Source organism: Pelobates fuscus, chromosome 8, assembly GCF_036172605.1.
Source record: "Pelobates fuscus isolate aPelFus1 chromosome 8, aPelFus1.pri, whole genome shotgun sequence".
In the NCBI taxonomy this organism is placed as follows: Eukaryota; Metazoa; Chordata; class Amphibia; order Anura; family Pelobatidae; genus Pelobates; species Pelobates fuscus.
In genome coordinates, this window is record NC_086324.1 from 40140068 (window position 1) to 40162956 (window position 22889).

Below are 22889 nucleotides of genomic sequence, written 5' to 3' on the forward strand. Positions count from 1 at the left end.
CACTCAAAGACTTCACCACATTCAGCTATCTATCACTCCAAGACTAAATCACTCTCGCCAGTATCCATCACTCCAAGACTGTACCACAATCAGCTAGCATTCATCACTCAAAGACTACATCACTCTCAGCCAGCATTCATCACTCAAATACTTCACCACATTCAGCTATCACTCCAAGACTAAATCACTCTCAGCCAGCATCCATCACTCCAAGACTGTACCACGCTCAGCTAGCATTCATCCCTCAAATACTACATCACTCTCAGCCAGCACTCATCACTCAAAGACTTCACCACATTCAGCTATCTATCAATCCAAGACTAAATCACTCTCAGCCAGCATCCTTTACTCCAAGATTGTGCCACTCTTAGCCAGCACTCATCACTCAAATACTTCACCACATTCAGCTATCTATCACTCCAAGACTAAATCACTCTCAGCCAGCATCCATCACTTCAAGACTGTACCATACTCAGCCAGCATTCATCACTCAAAGACGACATCACTCTCAGCCAGCACTCATCACTCAAATACTTCACCACATTCAGCTATCTATCACTCCAAGACTAAATCACTCTCAGCCAGCATCCATCACTTCAAGACTGTACCATACTCAGCCAGCATTCATCATTCAAAGACTACATCACTCTCAGCAAGCACTCATCGCTCAAAGACTTCACCACATTCAGCTATCACTCCAAGACTAAATCACTCTCAGCCAGCATCCATCACTCCAAGACTGTATCACACTCAGCCAGCATTCATCACTCAAAGACTACATCACTCTGAGCCAGCACTCATCACTCAAATACTTCACCACATTCAGCTATCTCTCACTCCAAGACTAAATCACTCTCAGCCAGCACTCATCACTCAAGCCACCTCACATGTGGCTGTATACCACACTCAGCCAGAATCCATCACTCTAAGACTACACCACACTCAGTCAGCATTCATCACTCCAAGACTGTACCACACTCAGCCAGCCTCAATCACCCCATGGCTACACCACAACCTGCCTGCATCAATCACTTCAAGACTGTATCACACTCAGCCAGCATCCATCACTCCATGGCAACACCACAACCTGTCTGCATCCATAATCCCCATGCCTACCCCGCACTGTGCCAGCTTTTAACACCCTATGGCTATACCTCGCTCTGCCAGTATAAACCACCCCATGGCTACACCACACTGTGCCAGCATCTATCATCTCGTAGCTAGGTAGCTGGAGACAGAGGGGTAGGCTGAGGGGAGAGGAGTCTGAGCGAGACAGCACAACAGGGCGAAATAAGAGAGTGCAGGAATAGATGGTGAAAGAGGGAATACGAAAGACAAGCGAAAAAGAGTGATAGAGATGAGAGGGCATTAGATGATAAAAAAGAGGGGTGTGAATAGGGGAGAAGGGGAGAGAACTTGGAGAGGGAGAGGGGGAGAGGAGGGAAAATAATGAGGGGGAGAGAGAGAGAGAGAGAGAGAGAGTCTCCATTAAACATTACTCCTTGGGTAGGAATAAAGTCTAGCTACCTGACATGGCTGTGTGTCCTGGCAGTGAAGGAGTTACCTGGGGTATAATGTTATAGTATGTGGGGCTCTATCCCCAGCCCTTAATTCACTGGAAGGGTACAGAACAGGCTGGTTACATTATAGGCAAATAGCATTTGGTATCAATAGCTCCATGTTGTGGCAGATTACCTGCTTGCCCTGTCCATGTGATGACACTCAATCACATTCAGAATGTGTCCCACATATTAACTACAATTCTTATAATGCTAAGCCAGCCAAATGATTGAGAAATGGGGGGATTGTAGAGCAGCTGTGCAGCCATAAATCAGATGTAGGGACCCACAGATAAGGTGATACATGTCATCAGGACTGATGAGCAATGGGGGTAGAAAGGCATGGGTTTCCTTGGCCTTGTGCCCAGCACACATATCTCCTGGCATAAATACAGGTGGGTCCCACGCCTATATATATGTAATAATATATATCTTACCTGTACTTAGCCCACCCCGTATAGAATATTATAGGTGTATGCACTAAACTGCGAAATGCATTGAATAAAAATTAAATTGTAAAAGTCAGGGGTTAAAAAAGTTCAGGTTTATAAAAAAAAAAAAAAAAATACAAACAAACCCCCCCCACAAATTTCCACATTTTTGTTATTTTACGTAAATTTAGCAATTTAGCCTTTTGCCAGTCTTATCAGGTTCCAAATAGATCAGTTCTCCAAACCTCTGTCTGAGCAAATATTTACCAAAAGATGCTAAGTGGTATATTCTCTAAACAGTGATTGATAATCACATTACACAGTCACATTAATAGCTGAGATTAAAAAGAAAAATGTTCAATTTAACCAAATTTCATCATTTTATAAATCATGACCTCAGTGGGTAAAACTGAAGAAGCCTTTTATCAAAATAGTACAATTTACTGTTTAGGGAACGGATCCTTAGATCAGAAGAGTGTATTGTCACAAAATACTTATCCATGACAGATAGCATAACAGCAAAACGAATTCAAATCACCAATCACTGTGCATGGTAGCTGTGTGTGTGTGTGTGTGTGTGTTTGTTTTTTCAGAAAATATTTTATGTAACACAATATGTTAAACAGGTTCAGCAAATCAAGGGTGTAAAGCATAAATATTATTAATTTCTGTTTGTAAGCAGCAAAATAACAATGCTTACTTTCCAATTCATATTATACAATATGTATAAATAATAATATTCATCTAATTATTACATTAATTAACACACAGTACTTTTACAATTTTACTGAACATCATATAAAAGATCATAATATACTTAAAATATGATTTATTAATACTAATTTCTAATAATGGACATTCACATTCACGGTATAATTTGTGTTTATTTTGTATTGTTTATATAAATAATTACCTTTGCAGTACATATTAGGAATTAAAAATAACATACATAGTATTGCAGACTAGAACAAGTCACAATAATATCACCAACAGAATTGTGTATACAGTGTGTATCTGTTATCAGTCAGTGCACTAATATGTGATGTTGTTTATGTGCTAACGAGAAAATTAGCAAACGATCCATTGTGACAGTACTATACAGAAATGTTGTTTTTTTTTTAATTGTTTTGTATTTTTTGCAATCACTTTATATTGATGTGCTGTCTTCCATTACAGCATATGACGCGTGGCGTGACGTGGCACATGGATGCACAAAAAAGCTTGGATTAAAGATTTGTGGTAGGTGTTAAAAAAAAAAAAAACAACAAAAAAACTAATTTAGGAGAATTAACGATTAATTTAAATTGACCTGGTCTTGACAATTAAATATGGCTTATTTCAATGTATTAGTTTTGTGAAAACGACAGAAGCAGAATTGGTTGTGAAATAGTGAAAATTCTATTAAACAAAATCATTAGTGTTCTAACAAGGAAATGGAATTAATTGCATGTACTAACATATCCCCCTATTCTGTAGATAAATAATGTCTCCTAAAAATCGCTGGTCTAAGGTTGAAGCGCCGGCGCCCCCTAGCGACAACACAAAGAAGGACGTGAAATTGTTAGGTCTACAAATATAACATTCTGCACGAATTGATTTATTTTCAAGATAGTCTGATATGTTTTTATTTTGGCGAATCTCTGAAACAAAGACAGTTTCATAATATAGTTCAAATGCATTGACACAATAGTATACACTATTAATTATTATCAATTTTTAATTTGAAACTATAACCTACAAACACACACGTACACACACATACACACACACACACACACACTGTACATTAAAGAAACATCTGTATTTTAAAGTGTATTTTGCCACATTGTGTTTCAGATTAAAATATATTTGTCATATGAAACTCTAAATCTTTAATGATTAGTGTTAGATTGTATATATATATATAATTAGCTATTTTATTATTGCTCTGTGTTTGACACACTCATACATTACAACAACAAATCTCAGACAACTGCCTTTGTTCAACATCTGTTTATGTCAGACATATCTATTGGTAAATATTCCTTTAGTAACAGAGATAGGTAGACAGACAGACAGATAGGTAAATAGGCAGACAGACATAGAGATAGACAGACCGATAGATATGTAGATAGATAGATAGATAGATATATAGATAGATAGATAGATATGTAGATAGATAGATAAATAGAAAGATAGATAGATAGATAGATAGATAGAAAGATAGATAGATAGATAGATAGATAGATAGATATGTAGATAGATAGATAGATAGATAGATAGATAGATAGATAGATAGATAGATAGATAGATAGATATGTAGATAGATATGTAGATAGATAGATAGATAGATATATAGATAGATAGATAGATAGATATGTAGATAGATAGATAAATAGAAAGATAGATAGATAGATAGATAGATAGAAAGATAGATAGATAGATAGATAGATAGATATGTAGATAGATAGATAGATAGATAGATAGATAGATAGATATGTAGATAGATAGATAAATAGATTTTTATATATGTATATATATATATATATATATATATATATATATATTCACGTTTACAAAGTTTTGTAACGAAATAATGTATGTTTTGCCTGTTTTTTCCATTCTGATTGGCATTGAGGGTTAAATCCGATTATTATTGTTGGTATAATTGCATATGTTTACTACATTGATGTAAGCCTTTCAGACAATGAACCGTTGTCGATACTCAGCATAACCTGAAACGAATCCTTTCAATCTCTGAACTGGATCCGTTTTAAATTACAGAAATTCGTTCTTGCCCAAATTTCACGTCCATCAAAACATGAAACTTTAAGACACAAAAGGGCATAAACGTGTTCTAAATAAAAATCAATAATAACATTGCACTGATGTGTTTATAGTGATTTTTGATGTATGATTTTTTTTTTCTGTTATGCAGTCACTGAATATTAATATATATATATTTTTTTTTAACCTCTACCTGGTTTCGTTATAGGAAGATTAAGGGTGTGACGTTGTCAGCTATTGAGGTTTAGAAAAATCCTAAAAGTAGTGAGTAGGACTCGTGGGCATGAAAGGGTTAATACTATTAATTAGCCAAAATGATCTGAGGTCCCATGAGAGCGAATGGTTGACTAATCAGAGGATTTTTCTATCAGCTCAATGTGTCCAAAATCGTCCAGGCTTATCTGTCTCAAAAACACTGATGGCTTGAAAAGTAAGATTAACGAGGGAGCATTTACTGAGGGAGTCCTGTTTTGGTGAGATAGGATTTAAAAAATGACCCGGTGGACTCATAAAAATGTATCTTTGTAATCCACATCTTTAGATCTCGTGTGTGGATGGACAGATGTAGACACTGGATGGACAATTAGACTGGATAGGTCATGGCTCCTTCAGATTCTATGACTGCAATTTACATTTTAATGTGTGTCGATGAGAGCAGAGAATTGGGGTTAAATATGAATTTTATTCACTAAAAATTGCTGTCTGTTCACATCAGGGCAATTGTGTTACCTGCTGACAGCTGACTTTTATTTAGGCATTTATTTACTTTACATCGAACTGTAGTGAATTACAATACGAATTGTAAAATTTAATCTAAATGTGGCCAAGCAGCAGCTATAGATGGATTAGAGATTTTTTTTTTTTTTATTCTTTTTTTTTTTTTTTTTATGATCGAATTGCAGTTCGCTAAAATTCTATTTTTGCGAATAAATCCCATTATTCTGTGACAATAACAGCTGGATATACATCTTCCATCAACCTGAGCTGCTATTTATGTCCAAGTCAGTTGTTTAGGTGTGCAGCTTGCAAAATGCTGCTGAGCTCACCATAAATCATTGCTTAGTGAATAGACCCCCCAGGTTTTAGGAGAAGTGATGATTGGAAATAGTGCATTATGGAGGTCTATAAATAGCATGTGGTATGGGTTTAATGGAGCGTTTTGTGGCCATCCCTTCCCTGCTCTGTCTGAAGCTCATTTCAATCCTCTTTAATTGAGTAGGGCAAGCAGAACTGATACAGTAACACTCTGCTGCCCAAGGCTGCAGCCGCAGGCTATGGGAGCTGTCCAGGGCAGGAGTGCTGAATGGTGCAACCAGTAACCTGGAGAATATATTCTCACCAGTAGGGGGCATCAGGGGGCATGGTGAGGGGAAAATAGATTCAGCTGCAAACGGAGAGCAGAGCTTCATATACTGGGAGGGAAGGGGGGAGGGGGGGGGGAGAGTGGAACAAACAGAGGGAAGGACACTGATTTATTGTTTGAGAAGCCTGTTGTATTGTGAGTCCTTTACTGGGTTATTCAATAAAGTGAGAATTGTCTGGAGTTCAATGTGAATTTCAAATTTAAGGCCAAAGTAGTCGAATTGGAAGTACAACTCTTTTGGGGAATTTTTCCATTTGGTCTATTTTGGAATTAAATTTGAAATTCATTTTCAGTTCACTCTGATTTCCTTACAATTCTTACTTTAATGAAATACCTTGTAAAAGAGAGTGACAGACAAACAGTCAGAGGAGAAGGGTAGAAGACGGGAGAGATATAAAGATGAAGGGATAATGAGGTTAGACAGAGAGAGAGAGCGAGCAGAGATTGGGTTTTTGTAACTTAGCGGTGATATTGAGATGAGGTTAGAGAGAGAGAGAGAGTGCAGAGATTGGGTTTATGTAACTCAGCAGTGATACTGAGATGAGGTTAGAGATAGAGAGAGCAGAGATTGGGTTTATGTAACTCAGGGGTGATACTGAGATGAGATTAGAGAGAGAGAGTGCAAAGATCGGGTTTATGTAATTTAGCGGTGATATTGAGATGAGGTTAGAGAGAGAGAGAGAGCAGAGATTGGGTTTATGTAACTCAGCAGTGATACTGAGATGAGGTTAGAGATAGAGAGAGCAGAGATTGGGTTTATGTAACTCAGGGGTGATACTGAGATGAGATTAGAGAGAGAGAGTGCAAAGATCGGGTTTATGTAATTTAGCGGTGATATTGAGATGAGGTTAGAGAGAGAGAGAGCAGAGATTGGGTTTATGTAATTTAGCGGTGATATTGAGATGAGGTTAGAGAGAGAGAGAGAGCAGAGATTGGGTTTTTGAAACTTAGCGGTGAACTGAGATGAGGTTAGAGAGAGAGAGAGAGCAGAGATTGGGTTTATGTAATTTAGCGGTGATATTGAGATGAGGTTAGAGAGAGAGAGAGAGCAGAGATTGGGTTTTTGAAACTTAGCGGTGAACTGAGATGAGGTTAGAGAGAGAGAGAGCAGAGATTGGGTTTATGTAATTTAGCGGTGATATTGAGATGAGGTTAGAGAGAGAGAGAGAGCAGAGATTGGGTTTTTGAAACTTAGCGGTGATACTGAGATGAGATTAGAGAGAGAGAGTGCAGAGATTGGGTTTATGTATCTCAGCAGTGATACTGAGATGAGGTTAGAGAGAGAGAGAGCAGAGATTGGGTTTTTGTAACTTAGCCGTGATACTGAGATGAGGTTAGAGAGAGAGAGAGAGCAGAGATTGGGTTTATGTAACTCAGGGGTGATACTGAGATGAGGTTAGAGAGAGAGAGAGAGTGTAGAGATTGGGTTTATGTAACTCAGGGGTGATACTGAGATGAGGTTAGAGAGAGAGAGAGCAGAGATTGGGTTTATGTAATTTAGCGGTGATATTGAGATGAGGTTAGAGAGAGAGAGCAGTGATTGGGTTTTTGAAACTTAGCGGTGAACTGAGATGAGGTTAGAGAGAGAGAGAGCAGAGATTGGGTTTATGAAAGTCAGGGGTGATACTGAGATGAGGTTAGAGAGAGAGAGTGCAGAGATTGGGTTTTTGTAACTTAGCGGTGATACTGAGATGAGATTAGAGAGAGAGAGTGCAGAGATTGGGTTTATGTAACTCAGCAGTGATACTGAGATGAGGTTAGAGAGAGAGAGAGAGCAGAGATTGGGTTTTTGTAATTTAGCGGTGATATTGAGATGAGGTTAGAGAGAGAGAGAGAGCAGAGATTGGGTTTTTGTAACTTAGCCGTGATACTGAGATGAGGTTAGAGAGAGAGAGAGAGAGCAGAGATTGGGTTTATGTAACTCAGGGGTGATACTGAGATGAGGTTAGAGAGAGAGAGAGAGAGCAGAGATTGGGTTTATGTAACTCAGGGGTGATACTGAGATGAGGTTAGAGAGAGAGAGAGAGTGTAGAGATTGGGTTTATGTAACTCAGGGGTGATACTGAGATGAGATTAGAGAGAGAGAGAGCAGAGATTGGGTTTATGTAACTGATGTGAGCAGTAAGACGGTCTCAATGCCTGAATTTTAACACTATATCACGATATTGTCAGTAATATAAAACACAATGTATTACAGCTCTGTTTACCCGTACCAAACAGTAACATAGTGAACGTACTCTGCTAGATCCACACAACCCAAGCTGTTTATTACAGTCAAAATATTTCTTAAAGAAAATTATATATGATAGAGTCAGCACCCAAGCAATGCCATGCACAGCAATCAGCACCCTGGTGTTTTCATATTCATAACATGTTATTTTTGACAAAAAATTTAAACAGGATTGCTGGGCATGTCTTTGTATTATTATATATTGTTGCATGTTATTAGGCATTACAGAGCTTTGTTGTGCATTACTGGACATTGCTAAGAGTAACTGTGTTTTACTGGTCATTAACGGGCTTTGCTGGTCATTACTGAGTGCTGCTGTACTTTACTGGTCCTTACTGATCATTGCTGGGCATTGCTGGATATTGCTGGTCGTTACTGTGTGTTGCTGTATTTTACTGGTCATTGATGGGCTTTGCTGGGTGTTGCTGTGTTTTACTGGTCATTGTTAGGCATTGCTGCTCGTTACTGGGTGTTGCTGTATTTTACTGGTCATTACTGGTCATTACTGGGTGTTACTGTGTTTTGCTGGTCATTGCTGGTTCAATACTGGCTGTTACTAGGTGTTACTTTGTTTTATTGGTCATTGCTAGCCATTGTTTGTCATTACTGGGTGTTGCTGTGTTTTGATGGTCATTGTTGGGCATTGCTGGGTGTTGCTGTGTTTTGATGGTCATTGTTGGTCATTGCTGGTCATTACTGGGTGTTGATGTGTTTTGATGGTCATTGTTGGGCATTGCTGGCCGTTACTGGGTGTTGCTGTGTTTTGCTGGTTATTGTTGGGCATTGCTGGTTGTTACCAGGTGTTGCTGTGTTTTACTGGTCATTGTTAGGCATTGCTGGTCGTTACTGGGTGTTTCTGTGTTTTGCTGGTTATTGTTGGGCATTGCTGGGTGTTGCTGTGTTTTGCTGGTCATTGTTGGTCATTGCTGGTCATTACTGGGTGTTGATGTGTTTTGATGGTCATTGTTGGGCATTGCTGGCCGTTACTGGGTGTTGCTGTGTTTTGCTGGTTATTGTTGGGCATTGCTGGTTGTTACCAGGTGTTGCTGTGTTTTACTGGTCATTGTTAGGCATTGCTGGTCGTAACTGGGTGTTTCTGTGTTTTGCTGGTTATTGTTGGGCATTGCTGGGTGTTGCTGTGTTTTGATGGTCATTGTTGGTCATTGCTGGTCATTACTGGGTGTTGATGTGTTTTGATGGTCATTGTTGGGCATTGCTGGCCGTTACTGCGTGTTGCTGGTTATTGTTGGGCATTGCTGGTTGTTACCGGGTGTTGGTGTGTTTTACTGGTCATTGTTAGACATTGCTGGTCGTTACTGGGTGTTGCTGTGTTTTGCTGGTTATTGTTGGGCATTGCTGGTTGTTACCAGGTGTTGCTGTGTTTTGCTGGTCATTGTTGGGCTTTGCTGGTCATTGCTGGTCGTTACTGGGTGTTGCTGTGTTTTACTGGTCATTGTTAGGCATTGCTGGTTGTTACTGGGTGTTGCTGTGTTTTACTGGTCATTACTGGTCATTGCTGGTCATTACTAGGTGTTGCTGTGTTTTACTGGTCATTGTTGGGTATTGCTGGTTGTTACTGGGTGTTGCTGTGTTTTGATGGTCATTGTTGGGCTTTGCTGGTCATTGCTGGTCGTTACTGGGTGTTGTTGTGTTTTACTGGTCATTGTTGGTCATTGCTGGTCGTTACTGGGTGTTGCTGTGTTTTACTGGTCATTGTTGGGCATTGCTGCTCATTACTGGGTGTTGCTGTGTTTTACTGGTCATGGTTGGGCATTGCTGGTCATTACTGGCTGTTGCTGTGTTTTACTGGTCATTGCTGGTCGTTACTGGGTGTTGCTGTGTTTTGCTGGTTATTGTTGGGCATTTCTGGGTGTTGCTGTGTTTTGATGGTCATTGTTGGTCATTGCTGGTCATTACTGGGTGTTGATGTGTTTTGATGGTCATTTTTGGGCTTTGCTGGCCGTTACTGGGTGTTGCTGGTTATTGTTGGGCATTGCTGGTTGTTACCGGGTGTTGCTGTGTTTTACTGGTCATTGTTAGGCATTGCTGGTCGTTACTGGGTGTTGCTGTGTTTTACTGGTCATTGTTGGGCATTGCTGCTCGTTACTGGGTGTTGCTGTGTTTTACTGGTCATGGTTGGGCATTGCTGGTCGTTACTGGCTGTTGCTGTGTTTTACTGGTCATTGCTGGTCGTTACTGGGTGTTGCTGTGTTTTGCTGGTTATTGTTGGGCATTGCTGGGTGTTGCTGTGTTTTGATGGTCATTGTTGGTCATTGCTGGTCATTACTAGGTGTTGATGTGTTTTGCTGGTTATTGATGGGCATTGCTGGTTGTTACCGGGTGTTGCTGTGTTTTGCTGGTCATTGTTGGGCTTTGCTGGTCATTGCTGGTCGTTACTGGGTGTTGCTGTCTTTTACTGGTCATTGCTGGGCATTGCTGGTTGTTACTGGGTGTTGCTGTGTTTTACTGGTCATTGCTAGTCATTACTGGGTGTTGCTGTGTTTTACTGGTCATTGTTGGGTATTGCTGGTTGTTACCGGGTGTTGCTGTGTTTTGATGGTCATTGTTGGGCTTTGCTGGTCATTGCTGGTCGTTACTAGGTGTTGCTTTGTTTTACTGGTCATTGTTGGTCATTGCTGGTCGTTACTGGGTGTTGCTGTGTTTTACTGGTCATTGTTGGGCATTGCTGGGTGTTGCTGTGTTTTGATGGTCATTGCTGGTCATTGCTGGTCATTACTGAGTGTTGATGTGTTTTGATGGTCATTGTTGGGCATTGCTGGCCGTTACTGGGTGTTGCTGGTTATTGTTGGGCATTGCTGGTTGTTACCGGGTGTTGCTGTGTTTTACTGGTCATTGTTAGGCATTGCTGGTCATTACTGGGTGTTGCTGTGTTTTGCTGGTTATTGTTGGGCATTGCTGGTTGTTACCGGTTGTTGCTGTGTTTTGCTGGTCATAACGGATCACCTGGCACCCCGACTGAGTACCTCCGTTAATGGATGCTCCTAGTGCTTCCTGAGGACTCCAAGCACTCTGGCAGACACCACAATCACCGAATACGAGAAACCTTTAATTTCTCCCAAGCATATGAATGCTGTAGACCATTGAATAGGAACCATACGAATAGGCTTGTACTCCTAGCAGTCAACTGGAACAGCATGCAATAAATCCTTCCCCCAATAATGAGACGACACATCACTTTGAGGGTAAAACAGGAACTCTCGACTGGCTCATCCAGCCTGGCTTTTATTTCCAACTCACACATACAGGCCACACCCAGGGGGAGGTATAAAAGAACCAATGACATAGATGTTACCTCCCACACATCCCCTCCCCTTAGTGTGACACATAATCCCATTATTCATACAGTTTAAAATATACTTTTTACACAATATTTATAACTTCAAAACCATACATCACATTCACACAAAATTACATATCCACAATCAATCCATTCAGGGGAACAACATATTAAAAAATGGCATGGATCAGACCAGGGGTTCAAAAGTTACTAAAAGTATCTTTTAAAACCCCTAGCTTTCCAGGGCCTTCTCTGTGCTGGAGAAGTAATCCAATTATCTCCCAGCACAGAGACAGACTCCATTAAGCACATGGGGACACAAAGACAGTAAAACACTTTAAAATACATAAATTCACCTTTTACACATAACACACAGACATTTCACCTATCCCCAGATAGCTGGGATCTGCGCGCACAAAACTACCGAATAGCGCGCAGATCCTACTCACACAGTACAATTGCCATGGAGCTAAAGTCTTTCCCATAGTCTTTCATTATGAATAGGCTCCATGGTATAGCTATCTGGGGTATCACATTCCCATAAAGTCTGGTCCATAGTCCAAAGGCAAGAGGCGGGCAATCGGCCCCCTCCAAGGACACGTGGCGAGGTCGGTTTCGCCACATTCCCAAAAAGTCCCAATATGTCCATCGATGATTTTAAAAGGGCCAGTTGCAGCAATATAAAGTACAATATGCCCCAAATAACCCAGGGGCCATAGTCAGCAGGTAGGAGGCTAGCAAACAGGCTTCTCCAGGGCCCAGTGGCGAGGTTGGTTTCGCCACAGTCATTGATGGGCTTTGCTGGTCATTGATGGTCGTTACTGGGTGTTGCTGTGTTTTACTGGTCATTGTTGGGCATTGCTGGTTGTTACTGGGTGTTGCTGTGTTTTACTGGTCATTACTGGTCTGTGCTGGTCATTACTGGGTGTTGCTGTGTTTTACTGGTCATTGTTGGGTATTGCTGGTTGTTACCGGGTGTTGCTGGGTTATACTCTGTTTGCTTTGAAGTGTTTCAGGTTACAGTTTTTTTTTTTTTTGTTTTTTTTTTTTTTTAATAATAGTTATTCTATTTTACAATGCAGATATTACATGTATATTACTGTTATGGTTAGCCTACATTACGGCTCCTTTTTCTGTCATGCTCGTACGACATACCACGAGTTCAAGGACACGGTCCTATTTTCAAAGAGTATAATGGAGATATGATGTTATTACAACCATGTACATTACGTTTACATGGCACTAACTATTCAGGCCATTTCTTTTTTTTTTTTTTTTTTAGACAATAATACAAAACAAGACAAAAAAAAGAAAAAACAAGAAACAAACATCACATAGCAAACAGTAGGCCAGACTAACAATCGAATTCCTATTGAATATATTGTTAGTATTGTAAGTATTTGAAATAAGAGTGTTATTCTGAACACATAGAAATTCATCTTAAGTCCCCTCTGTAAGCACCCCCAAGGACAATAAAAAACAAGACATCAATTGGTCATATATGGTCCTACTGCATGAACGTAACGGGCATCTCAAACCCACGCTATTTCAGGAGATTGTCTAAAAGTCGTCACAAAGATCCAACTTCCCAAGCCAAAAAATGTATCGCTCTTGATATTTTATATTTAGGCCAGATTCCATTTTTAATTGGTATTTAATTTGTTCTTTAACTATAAGCCAGGAAGGCACTAACGCCATTTTCCAATACCTTGCGATAGCTAATTTGGCCGCTAAAAGAATGTGTAAAATGAGCGGAAGTGAGTTGTGGCTAATCTGGCGGATATCCAATTGTAAAAGACATACTTGTGGTACATGAGCTAATTGAATCGTGGTGATATGTTTAATCTTGGCCAGAATAATTTTCCAGAATTTCTGAATATAGCTACAGTTCCACCATATGTGTAAGTAATTGCCGCATGACAAATTACATCTCCAACATATGGAGTCGCCTGAGGTATTAAACTTCTTAATTTTGCTGGGTACCATATACCATCTATTTACAACTTTATATTGACATTCTACCAGGTTAAGACAGTGGATATATTTGTAAACCAGATTAAGAGCTTCTAACGGGGGAGGAGCGATGACGTGACGTGCACGTGGTGACGTCGCGCGGACGAGGGGAGCGGAGGGGAGAGGAAGTGGCGACCGAGGCCGTCTGATGGCGGACACTGCGTGTTGCCTGTATAGCTGCCCTAAGCACTGAGCTGCGACCGTTGAGCTGCTACCGAACCTGTAACTGCTGCAATTACTGATAACTGCCGGAGGAGCTTTGAGGAGGGACGGAGCAAAGTGGGAGACGGAGCAACCCGGTACAGCACGGCATATGAAGCTCTGAGAGGGGGGTTCTCTCGGCCCCTAGCTCCCGCGTGGAAGCTGGGAAGGTACAGCAAAATTAAAGCACGCTAAGGTACTGCTGAGGTACCGCTGAAGTACCGCTTGATAACGCCTTTGGTCTCCTTTTTGCATGAACTGGTAAGCCTATTCGGAACTAATTCAGTTAAGCTAATTGTTCATGAAGAAAGTACCTAGAGTGTGGGAACCAGTAGAATCAGTAGATATCTAGCGTTACCCTTCAAAACTGGGGTTAAAGGCAAAACGCTAAAACGATAAAAATGATAAACTGCCATAAATTCCCTTCTTATTCACTGCTATTCACTGCTTCCGGAATTTTGCTTGTTTTTACCTCTTATTATGAACTATGAACACAGAGGCTGGGAAGCGATTGGAGATTTAAGGTGATATAAGGCGATCTAGTGATTTAAAGCCGCATAAGGCCAGAAGCCCAGAAGCCAGAGGCTTGAAAAGCTGAGAAGCTGTTTAAAATCTGTAAAAAAGGAGGAAAAAAAATCTCAGAGAACGCTTATTGGGATGTATTTTGCCCTCTCTCCCTTTGGGGACACACAGGCACTGTATCTAAAAATACATCTTTAAGCCTTTATTACCTGAGGCAGAGGGGTTTTGGAACTAAAGCCAACCTATATACATCTTTACCAGTTCTTTTCTAACGAGTCATTAAAAACTGAAGGCAAAACTGAGAGTACTTTGAGCGCATTTTGTTTTTTTTTTCAATTTATTTATTTATTTATTTTATTTTTGCACACGCCTTCACGCGTCAAGCGAAAAGATGGCGGCAAAAAAAGGTGAGAATAAGCCTAATACCAGGAAAGACAGAGACAAAAAAGCTGAACCCAGACCCGAATCTAAATCCGAACAAAAAGCTGACAAACGTTTGTCTAATTATTTTTTTTCACAAGAGAAAGAAAGGAGACTAAGTCAAGCGAGCTCGGTCAAGCCCAGCGAAGAAGATATGGCGAACTCAAGTTTTGTGGACATAAGTGGTCCTAACTTGAACTGTACTTCCCCCCCAGCTGACCTCCTCAATATCGATAGAGATACTCTGAACAACTGCTTCGATGCGCAAATGGAAAAGATAAAAGGTGAGATGCACCTCATTACAACTACTTTCAAAGAAGAAATAAAGAAATTGAACACTAAGATTACTTCCATTGAAGATAAGCTGGAATGCTCGATGCTTAAAAACAACATGATGGAAGATAAGATAAGCTCCTTGGAGCAGAAAATAAATTTTCTGGAAACAAAACTGGTGGACTGGGAGGATAGGTCTCGAAGGAAAAATATTAGGATCAGAGGAATTCCGGAGAATATATCTAATCAAATGCTTTCTACTTACTTAATTGAATTTCTAAACTTTCTAGACATCCAGTTGCAGGACATTCCAATTATTTTTGAGAATGTACATAGACTGCCAAAATCAAGCAGCTTGCCGGCACATATCCCAAGAGAAGTGATAGCAAGTTTCTATTCCCTTCCCCTAAAGACGAAATTTAATCTGGCCTTAAGGACGAAATCCCTAAAGGACTCAAAGTTTGAAGAACTAAAATGTTTCAATGACTTATCCTTGGCTACAAGATCTGCAAGAAAGAAATTTCTAGCATGTACACAAAGGCTCAGAGAAAATAACATAGGTTATATGTGGTTATTCCCTACAGGTCTAAAGTTCCATCATAACGATAATTTACAAGTCTTTAAGGAAGTGGACAAACTCCACCAATGGCTATCACAAAACATCTAGATGGGATGACTAGAGTATCAGACTGAGCTCTTTGGAGGGGCTTGTAAACTTATGTAGCTCTCTGTCTTTTTTTTTTTTTTTTTTTTGGGGTGGTTAAGTGTTTCTTACACTATGTTATTCTTTAAAATGTAAACTATCACGGTTTATTGCAAGGTTGGGATGGCCTTTTTTGAAGCACGTCTATATAGAATACTGCAATGGGGTCAAACCCAACCACACGCATATTTATAACTATTATAAGGATTACACGCGATAATATAGAATAGTTAAAAAAAAAATTCTAGATAGTTTAGGAGACTCCACGATACACGGATACATCATGAAAAATACATATTTTTAGTACTTGTTCACAAAAACATGGCACTGGGCTTCAACCCAAGCACACGTATATATATAATTACTATAATGATTTCACGCGATAATACAGAATTGTTAAAAGTCTATTAGATACTCTAGCTGAATTCACGATACACGGCATATCACAAATAATTTATACCTATAACACATAGTTATGAGCTCACTTATGTAAGCGGGACAGGTACCATTTGGTAAGGTACTCCCAAACCAATGGTACGGAGTTCGATAAAAAGACACATTTGATGAAGGTTTAGAGGTCTACTAGGGCTAAGACCTTTCTTTCTTGGTTTTTTCTGTTGTGGTTTTTTCGAGTCTGGGTAAACAGGGGATTTTCTATTATCCTCTTTCGCTGTTAGATTCCATATAGTTTACAAATGTAGCTCAGGGGCTGATAACTAGATAATATCTTCTTCTGCTCCCCCCAACCGCTAATGCGGTTGAGTTTAATTGACCTGCACCTTGGTAGGTAACGGTCAATATTGGGTTAAGGATGGCTCCTAAGGAAGGAAGGGCTGGGAGCCACTGGGGATTTAATGTTTCGTGTACGTGCTTGTCGTTTTGTTATGTTCTGGTCATATATGGTCCTTTTCCCCATGAGGGCTTCATGAGAGACTGCTTAAATTTTAACTGGTATTCTAATGATAAAAGTTTTAACATTAAATCTTAGGGGTTTGAATTCACCACAAAAGTGTAATATCCTCCTAAAGTTTCTGAAAGAAGAATCTATTTCCATCTGCGGGTTACAGGAAACACACTGGGAACGGAGAGGAAGGTCAGGTTTAAACTATAAAGATTATCCGTTTATCTTCTCCTCCTCCTTATATGATAAAAAGAAAAGAGGAGTGGCTACCCTTATTTCTTCTAGAGTAGCGTTCAAATTTATACACCAAATACAGGACTCAGAAGGCAGGTATCATATCTTAATTTGTGAAATAAATAATAAGGTGTATACGATTGTGAATCTTTATGCCCCAAATCAAGCCCCAATAAGGTTTATTCGGAAAGTGTTGGACAAAGTTGACAGAATTAGCCAGGGTATGGTAATCTATTTGGGGGACTTTAACTGTATTCTTAATCCAGAATTAGATAGGAGAAGTTTGATCAGGGACCACCCTAATAAACAGCTAAAAACCTCAGCAAAATCCTTCAGTAACTTGTTAAAGAACAGAGGCCTTTTGGATCTCTGGCGTACCCTTCACCCTATGGAACTCGATTTTACGTGTTTTTCACAGGCACACCAGGTATACTCTAGGATTGACTTGATAGTCTCAAATCCAAGCATAGCCAAAATGTTGAAGAAAGTCTTTATTAAAAACATCGCATGGTCAGATCACAATGCGTTAATAATGATTTTAGATGATGGCTTGAAGGAAAATAGATCTAATTGGAGACTGAACGACCGTCTTCTAAATATTCCGGAATATCTAAGTCAAATTAAGTTAACCACTGATTTATTTTTCGAAGAAAATTCTAAAGATTATTTATCTTTTTCCACTATATGGTGTGCTTATAAATGCACTATTCGTGGACACATCATTAAGTTGGGGTAGGACTCAATTAAGATGAGGGTAACTAAGATTATCCAAGAGGACAAGGTTCTCCTAGACCCATCAAAAATAGGCCAAGCTTTTCAATCATTTTACACTAAACTATATAATCTCCCGGATAGACAAGCTTCAGTAAATTTAACAGAATACTTAGAGAATTTAAGGTTGCCTAAAATATCGAATGTCCAACTGCAAAATTTGAATGAACCTATTAACTTAGAAGAAGTTAGCCAAGCCATAGACAAACTAAAAACATCCAAGACCCCGGGCCCGGATGGCTACAGTAATAAATTCTACAAGTCCTTGAAGGAACATGTAATAAAAAGTTTAACGGATACCTTTAATGAGTTTATGACAACAGGTAACATTCCCCCGGAGATGCTAAAGGCTAATATAATCCCTATTCTTAAACATCAAAAATCACCAGAGTTAATAACTAATTACAGACCTATTTCGTTGTTGAACGAAGATCTAAAACTTTACTCATCAATAATGGCAAATAGATTAAATAAGATCATGACGGATATAATCCATAGGGATCAAGTGGGTTTTATTTCTAAAAGATCTTCAGTATACAACGTTAGACGTCTGATAGACGTAGTGGACTGGGCCCAGCTGAGGCAATGTCCCCTCCTGATCCTGTCCCTAGACGCAGAGAAAGCGTTTGACAGGGTCAGGTGGGATTTCCTCGATGCGGTCCTACAAGCCTTTGGTCTACGAGGTAATATAAGGAAGGCAATAATGGCTCTGTATTCAACTCCTTCCGCAAAAGTCATGGGGGCAGGATTCAGCTCAGAGTTTTTCCCGTTGAATAACGGGACAAGACAGGGCTGTCCGCTCTCACCTCTTCTTTATTTAATGACAATAGAATCTCTTGCAATATCAATAAGGGAAAATTAAGCAATAAAAGGCCCTAACCTGAAAGACGACTGTATCAAATTAACAATGTACGCTGACGATGTCGTGTTAACATTAACGGAACCTTTAAACTCGGCAACGGCTCTTTTTAATTGTTTAGACGAATATTCACTATATTCTGGTTACAAACTCAATGTTAACAAAACTACCGCTTTGGCAGTGAAATTCTCTCAGGAACTGAGGGGCACTCTTAGCCAAAGATTTGAGTTTGATTGGGCAGAGTTGTCCTTTAACTATTTAGGAATTGAAATTGCGAGTGACGTTAATAGGATTATGGAATTACATTTTTTACCCCTTCTTAAGTTTACCGCAAAGAAATTGAAAAAATGGAAAAACTTAGAGATCTCCTGGTGGGGCCGCATAAACGTAATCAAGTCATACATTATCCCAAAATGGGTTTACCTGTTTAGAATGGTGCCCTTACCGTGCCCGGACAGCTGGTTATCCCTAGCTCAATCCCTTATAAATAAATATATTTGGCTACATAAGCCCCCAAGAATAGCTCTAAGCCGTTTATCCTTAAAAGTCAAAAAGGGGGGTTTGGGGATCCCTATCCTAAAGGAATATCAAAAAGCTGCGACTTTCACACACGCGGCCATTACCCAATTAAAGGATAGTAAGAATGAGATCTGGTATAAACTAGAACAAGACCTTACCCCTACTGAGGGATCGCTGGAGGATCTGTCCCTGCTGTTTTGGCCCTTAAAATTAAGGACTGACCATAAGCCGGATCCCATATCACTTAGTACTGTTTTGAAAAACATATTAAAAGAGTGGGGAAAAACTAAGAAAGCCCTAGGTCTACACAATAAGTTAATTCCTCTCCTCCCTTTAGGAAATATAGTACATTATATGCCCAACTTTAACTCAAAAACTTGGTCGAGAAGGGGATACATAAATTTCAAGACCTATTGGATAAAAATGGGCGGATGGACTTCCAGACTTTAAAGCAATTATACAAAATAGATAATAAGGAAATCTTCAACTACCTTAGGTTAAAAGGCTTTTGTAACCAATACCTTAATCTAGAAAACTCTAATAGATTGAAAGATTTAAGTAACATCCTTAACAGAGACTCCCCTAAAAAATTATTAGCTATGGGATTAAGCCTAATGCAAAAAGACCTAGATAAACCTTTAGAATCCATAATAAACTCCTGGCAAAAAGATCTGGATATTCAGATTACTTGCAACCAATGGAGGTTACAGTTATTTTCTGTTTGTTACTGGGTTCTACCAGGTGTAAATGTGATGTTGTGCATTACTAGACATTGTTACATGTTACTGATTGTTGCTGAGAACGGCCGGACCAGAGTTTATGGAAAACATTCACAAAGGTGAGAGTTGATAACAATCATGTATCTGTATTAAACCAATAACATTTCCTGACCTTTTTGTGAGTATTTTCAACGTGGTTACAATAAGGAAATTTCACCAGCTTTTAATGCCAGTAACACCCACAAAGTTAAAAATCATTATCAAATTAAAACTGGGTTTAACTTCAATCATCATCGTTAGTCACGTGATCTTAAGATCTATAATATGTGTCCTTAACTTGCTGTGTTCCAAATCGACCCTGACCTTGATTTGTATGTTCAGTGCTTTCCACTAATATTGGTACCCTTGGTAAATATGAGTAAAGACGGCTGTAAAAATCATCTTTATTGTTTAACCTTTTGATCTTTTGTTAAAAAAAAAATACACAGAAATACTCTGCTCACATGCAAACATGACACCAGTTTGCAAACACAACACATTTTTATAAAACAAATATATTTGCTAAATATATGTGTGTCACAATTACTGGCGGCCTTTTAGTCAATACTTTGTGCTACCTCCCTTTGCCAAGATAACATATCTGAGTCTTCTCACATAATGTCCGATGAGGATGGAGGGTTGGAGAATACATGTCAATGTATCTGAGACGAATCCTCCATACAGAATCTCTCCAGTTCTTTAAAATTTCGAGGTTGATGTTTGTGGACTCTCCTCTTCCATTCATCCCACAAGTTTTCCATGGGGTTCAAGTCAGGGGACTGTGATAACCATGGCAGGACCTTGATTTTGTTGACAGTAAACACTTTTTGTGTTGATTTTATTGTATGCTTTGGATCATTATCCTGCTGGAAGATCCAATCATGGCTCATTTTAAGCTTTCTGGCAGAGGCAGCCAGGTGTCCATTTAATATTTGTTGATATTTGATAGCCTTCTTATCAAAATGTCCAGGTCCTCTTGTAGAAAAACAGCCCTGAATCATTAAAGAGTCACCACCTTATTTAACTTTGGTATGAAGTACTTTTTCAAATGGCAACGTCTCTGTGTGCACCAAACTCACCTTTGGTGATTATTGCAAAAAAACTCTATTTTGGTTTCATGTGACCATAGAACACAATCCCATTTGAAGTTCCAGTTGTGCCTAGCAAACTAAAGATGGTTGAGTTTGCTTTTGGATGAGAGTAGAGACTTTTTTCTTAAAACCCTTCCAAACAACTTGTGGTGATGTAGGTGACTTCAGATTGTAGTTTTGGAGAGTTTCTGACCCCAAATCTTCTGAAATTCTCCACCTGGAATCCTTGGAGATTTTTTGGCCACTCGAACCAACCTCTATACAGTGCATTGATACCCACTTCTCCTTTCGTGAAGCTCAACAACCTTTTGCCAGACATCACAGCTATATTCCATGGTCTTACCCATCGTGATGAATGGCAAAGGGGATTTATGAGAAAATGTGTTACCTCATATTTACACCCCTGAAACAGGGAGTCATGATTAAACAATTTCATTTTCCTAGTCACCTAGATGTACTAAACATGCAAAATTTCCATAGTAATATATTCCAATATTTTTCTCATATGAATTCATAGGGGTGCCAGTAATGGTGCCACCCATATATTTAACATTGTTTTTAATTGGATAAACCTGTGTTGTGTTTTCAATTGTTTGATATCCATGAAAGCAAAGTATTTTTGTGTACTTTTTGAACAAAAGATCAAAAGGTTAAACAATTCCCACAGCCTTGTTTGCTCATATTAACCAAGGGTGCCAATATCAGTGGAGGGTACTGTACATACATATCAAGTTCAATGTCGATTTGGAACACAGCAGGTTAATAACACATATTATAGATTTCAAGATCATGTGACTAGTGATGATGATTGAAGTTAAACCCAGTTTTAATTTTATAATGATTTGATTTCCAACTTTTTGGATTGTAATCACATTGAAAGCATTCACAAAAAGGTTGTTGTGTTAATGATTTCTCTACATTATTTTAGTGTAACAGTTCCTATTTGTCCTACATATGCGTTAGTTGATAAACCAAGACTCGGCATAAAAGTTATGATATTCTTGCTAATATCATGAAGTCAAGGCAGTTCTTTGTCGTATTAGTGCTATTCTTGAGCAGACACTTTCCACATTTTTTTTTTTGTGGTACCGGCTAATTAGTTTAAAATTTATTTCTGTGGTTTATTGAGTCTTTTTCAATGTTGAATTTGACAATTTTCTGTTAATGTTTTGATAAATCTTCTTCAAGATTGTAGTTGATGAAGAATGACTGCTTAATCCACGTTATGCCAGCCTCTGGTACTTGGGCTAAAATCATGACCATCCATCTGTAAGCAGAGCCAGCATGAGTCTAAGGTAGCCCAGGCGGCCGCCAGTCATGGGGGGCTCTCATATGGCGTAGTAGGCACCTGTCTACCCTCTGCCAAAATATATTGTTTGAGAGGGGGGTATGGGCAGCTATGTACTTACAGGGATCTGATTCATGCCCTGCATGGTGCCAGCAGCCCGGATGGATATGATGTCACCCTGACATCAGCATTACTACATGGACTGGAGGGGAGTTGTCCATGAAAAGTACACTGATCCAGCTGCAACCACTGGACCCCAACATGAGGATCTACTCTGCTATGCACAGCTGGGAAATTGGCTGGATCCTTTAAAAATAAATTTAAAAAAATGTGTGTCTGTATATATATATATACTGATCATCCACGACTGGTCCCCTTAGTGTTGCCAAAACAGCTCTGATGCATCAAAGCATGGAGAGAATGTGTGTGTGTATGGGTTTGGCAGATAGCTCCCTTATTTGTTATCTAGGGAAAGGCCCACTCTAAAAAAACGGTGCTAAGCATTTTCGGGACTGCTATCTAAATACAGCATCTGCCATCAGCAGTTTTAGACATCTGGGTTCAAACAGTTCATTCAGTACATTGCATGTTTTAACTTAGAATTGATCAGGCTCCCTTACCTAGTTCTTGTTTTACGGAATTGGTGCGCACGGACACACACGCTCGCACACATACCTGTTGGGTATCGT

The 22889-nt window shown here is 39.4% G+C and overlaps 1 protein-coding gene across 1 annotated transcript in view; it reads left to right on the forward strand.

Moving 5' to 3' along the window:
- The window catches only part of GAD1 (glutamate decarboxylase 1), an 86831-nt gene that overhangs the window by 7189 nt on the left and 56753 nt on the right, over positions 1-22889 (forward strand). Inside the window, exon 3 of the mRNA XM_063429716.1 lies at positions 3167-3229. Coding sequence (XP_063285786.1) covers positions 3167-3229 — 63 coding nt within the window. The remainder of the gene's footprint in view (positions 1-3166; positions 3230-22889) is intronic.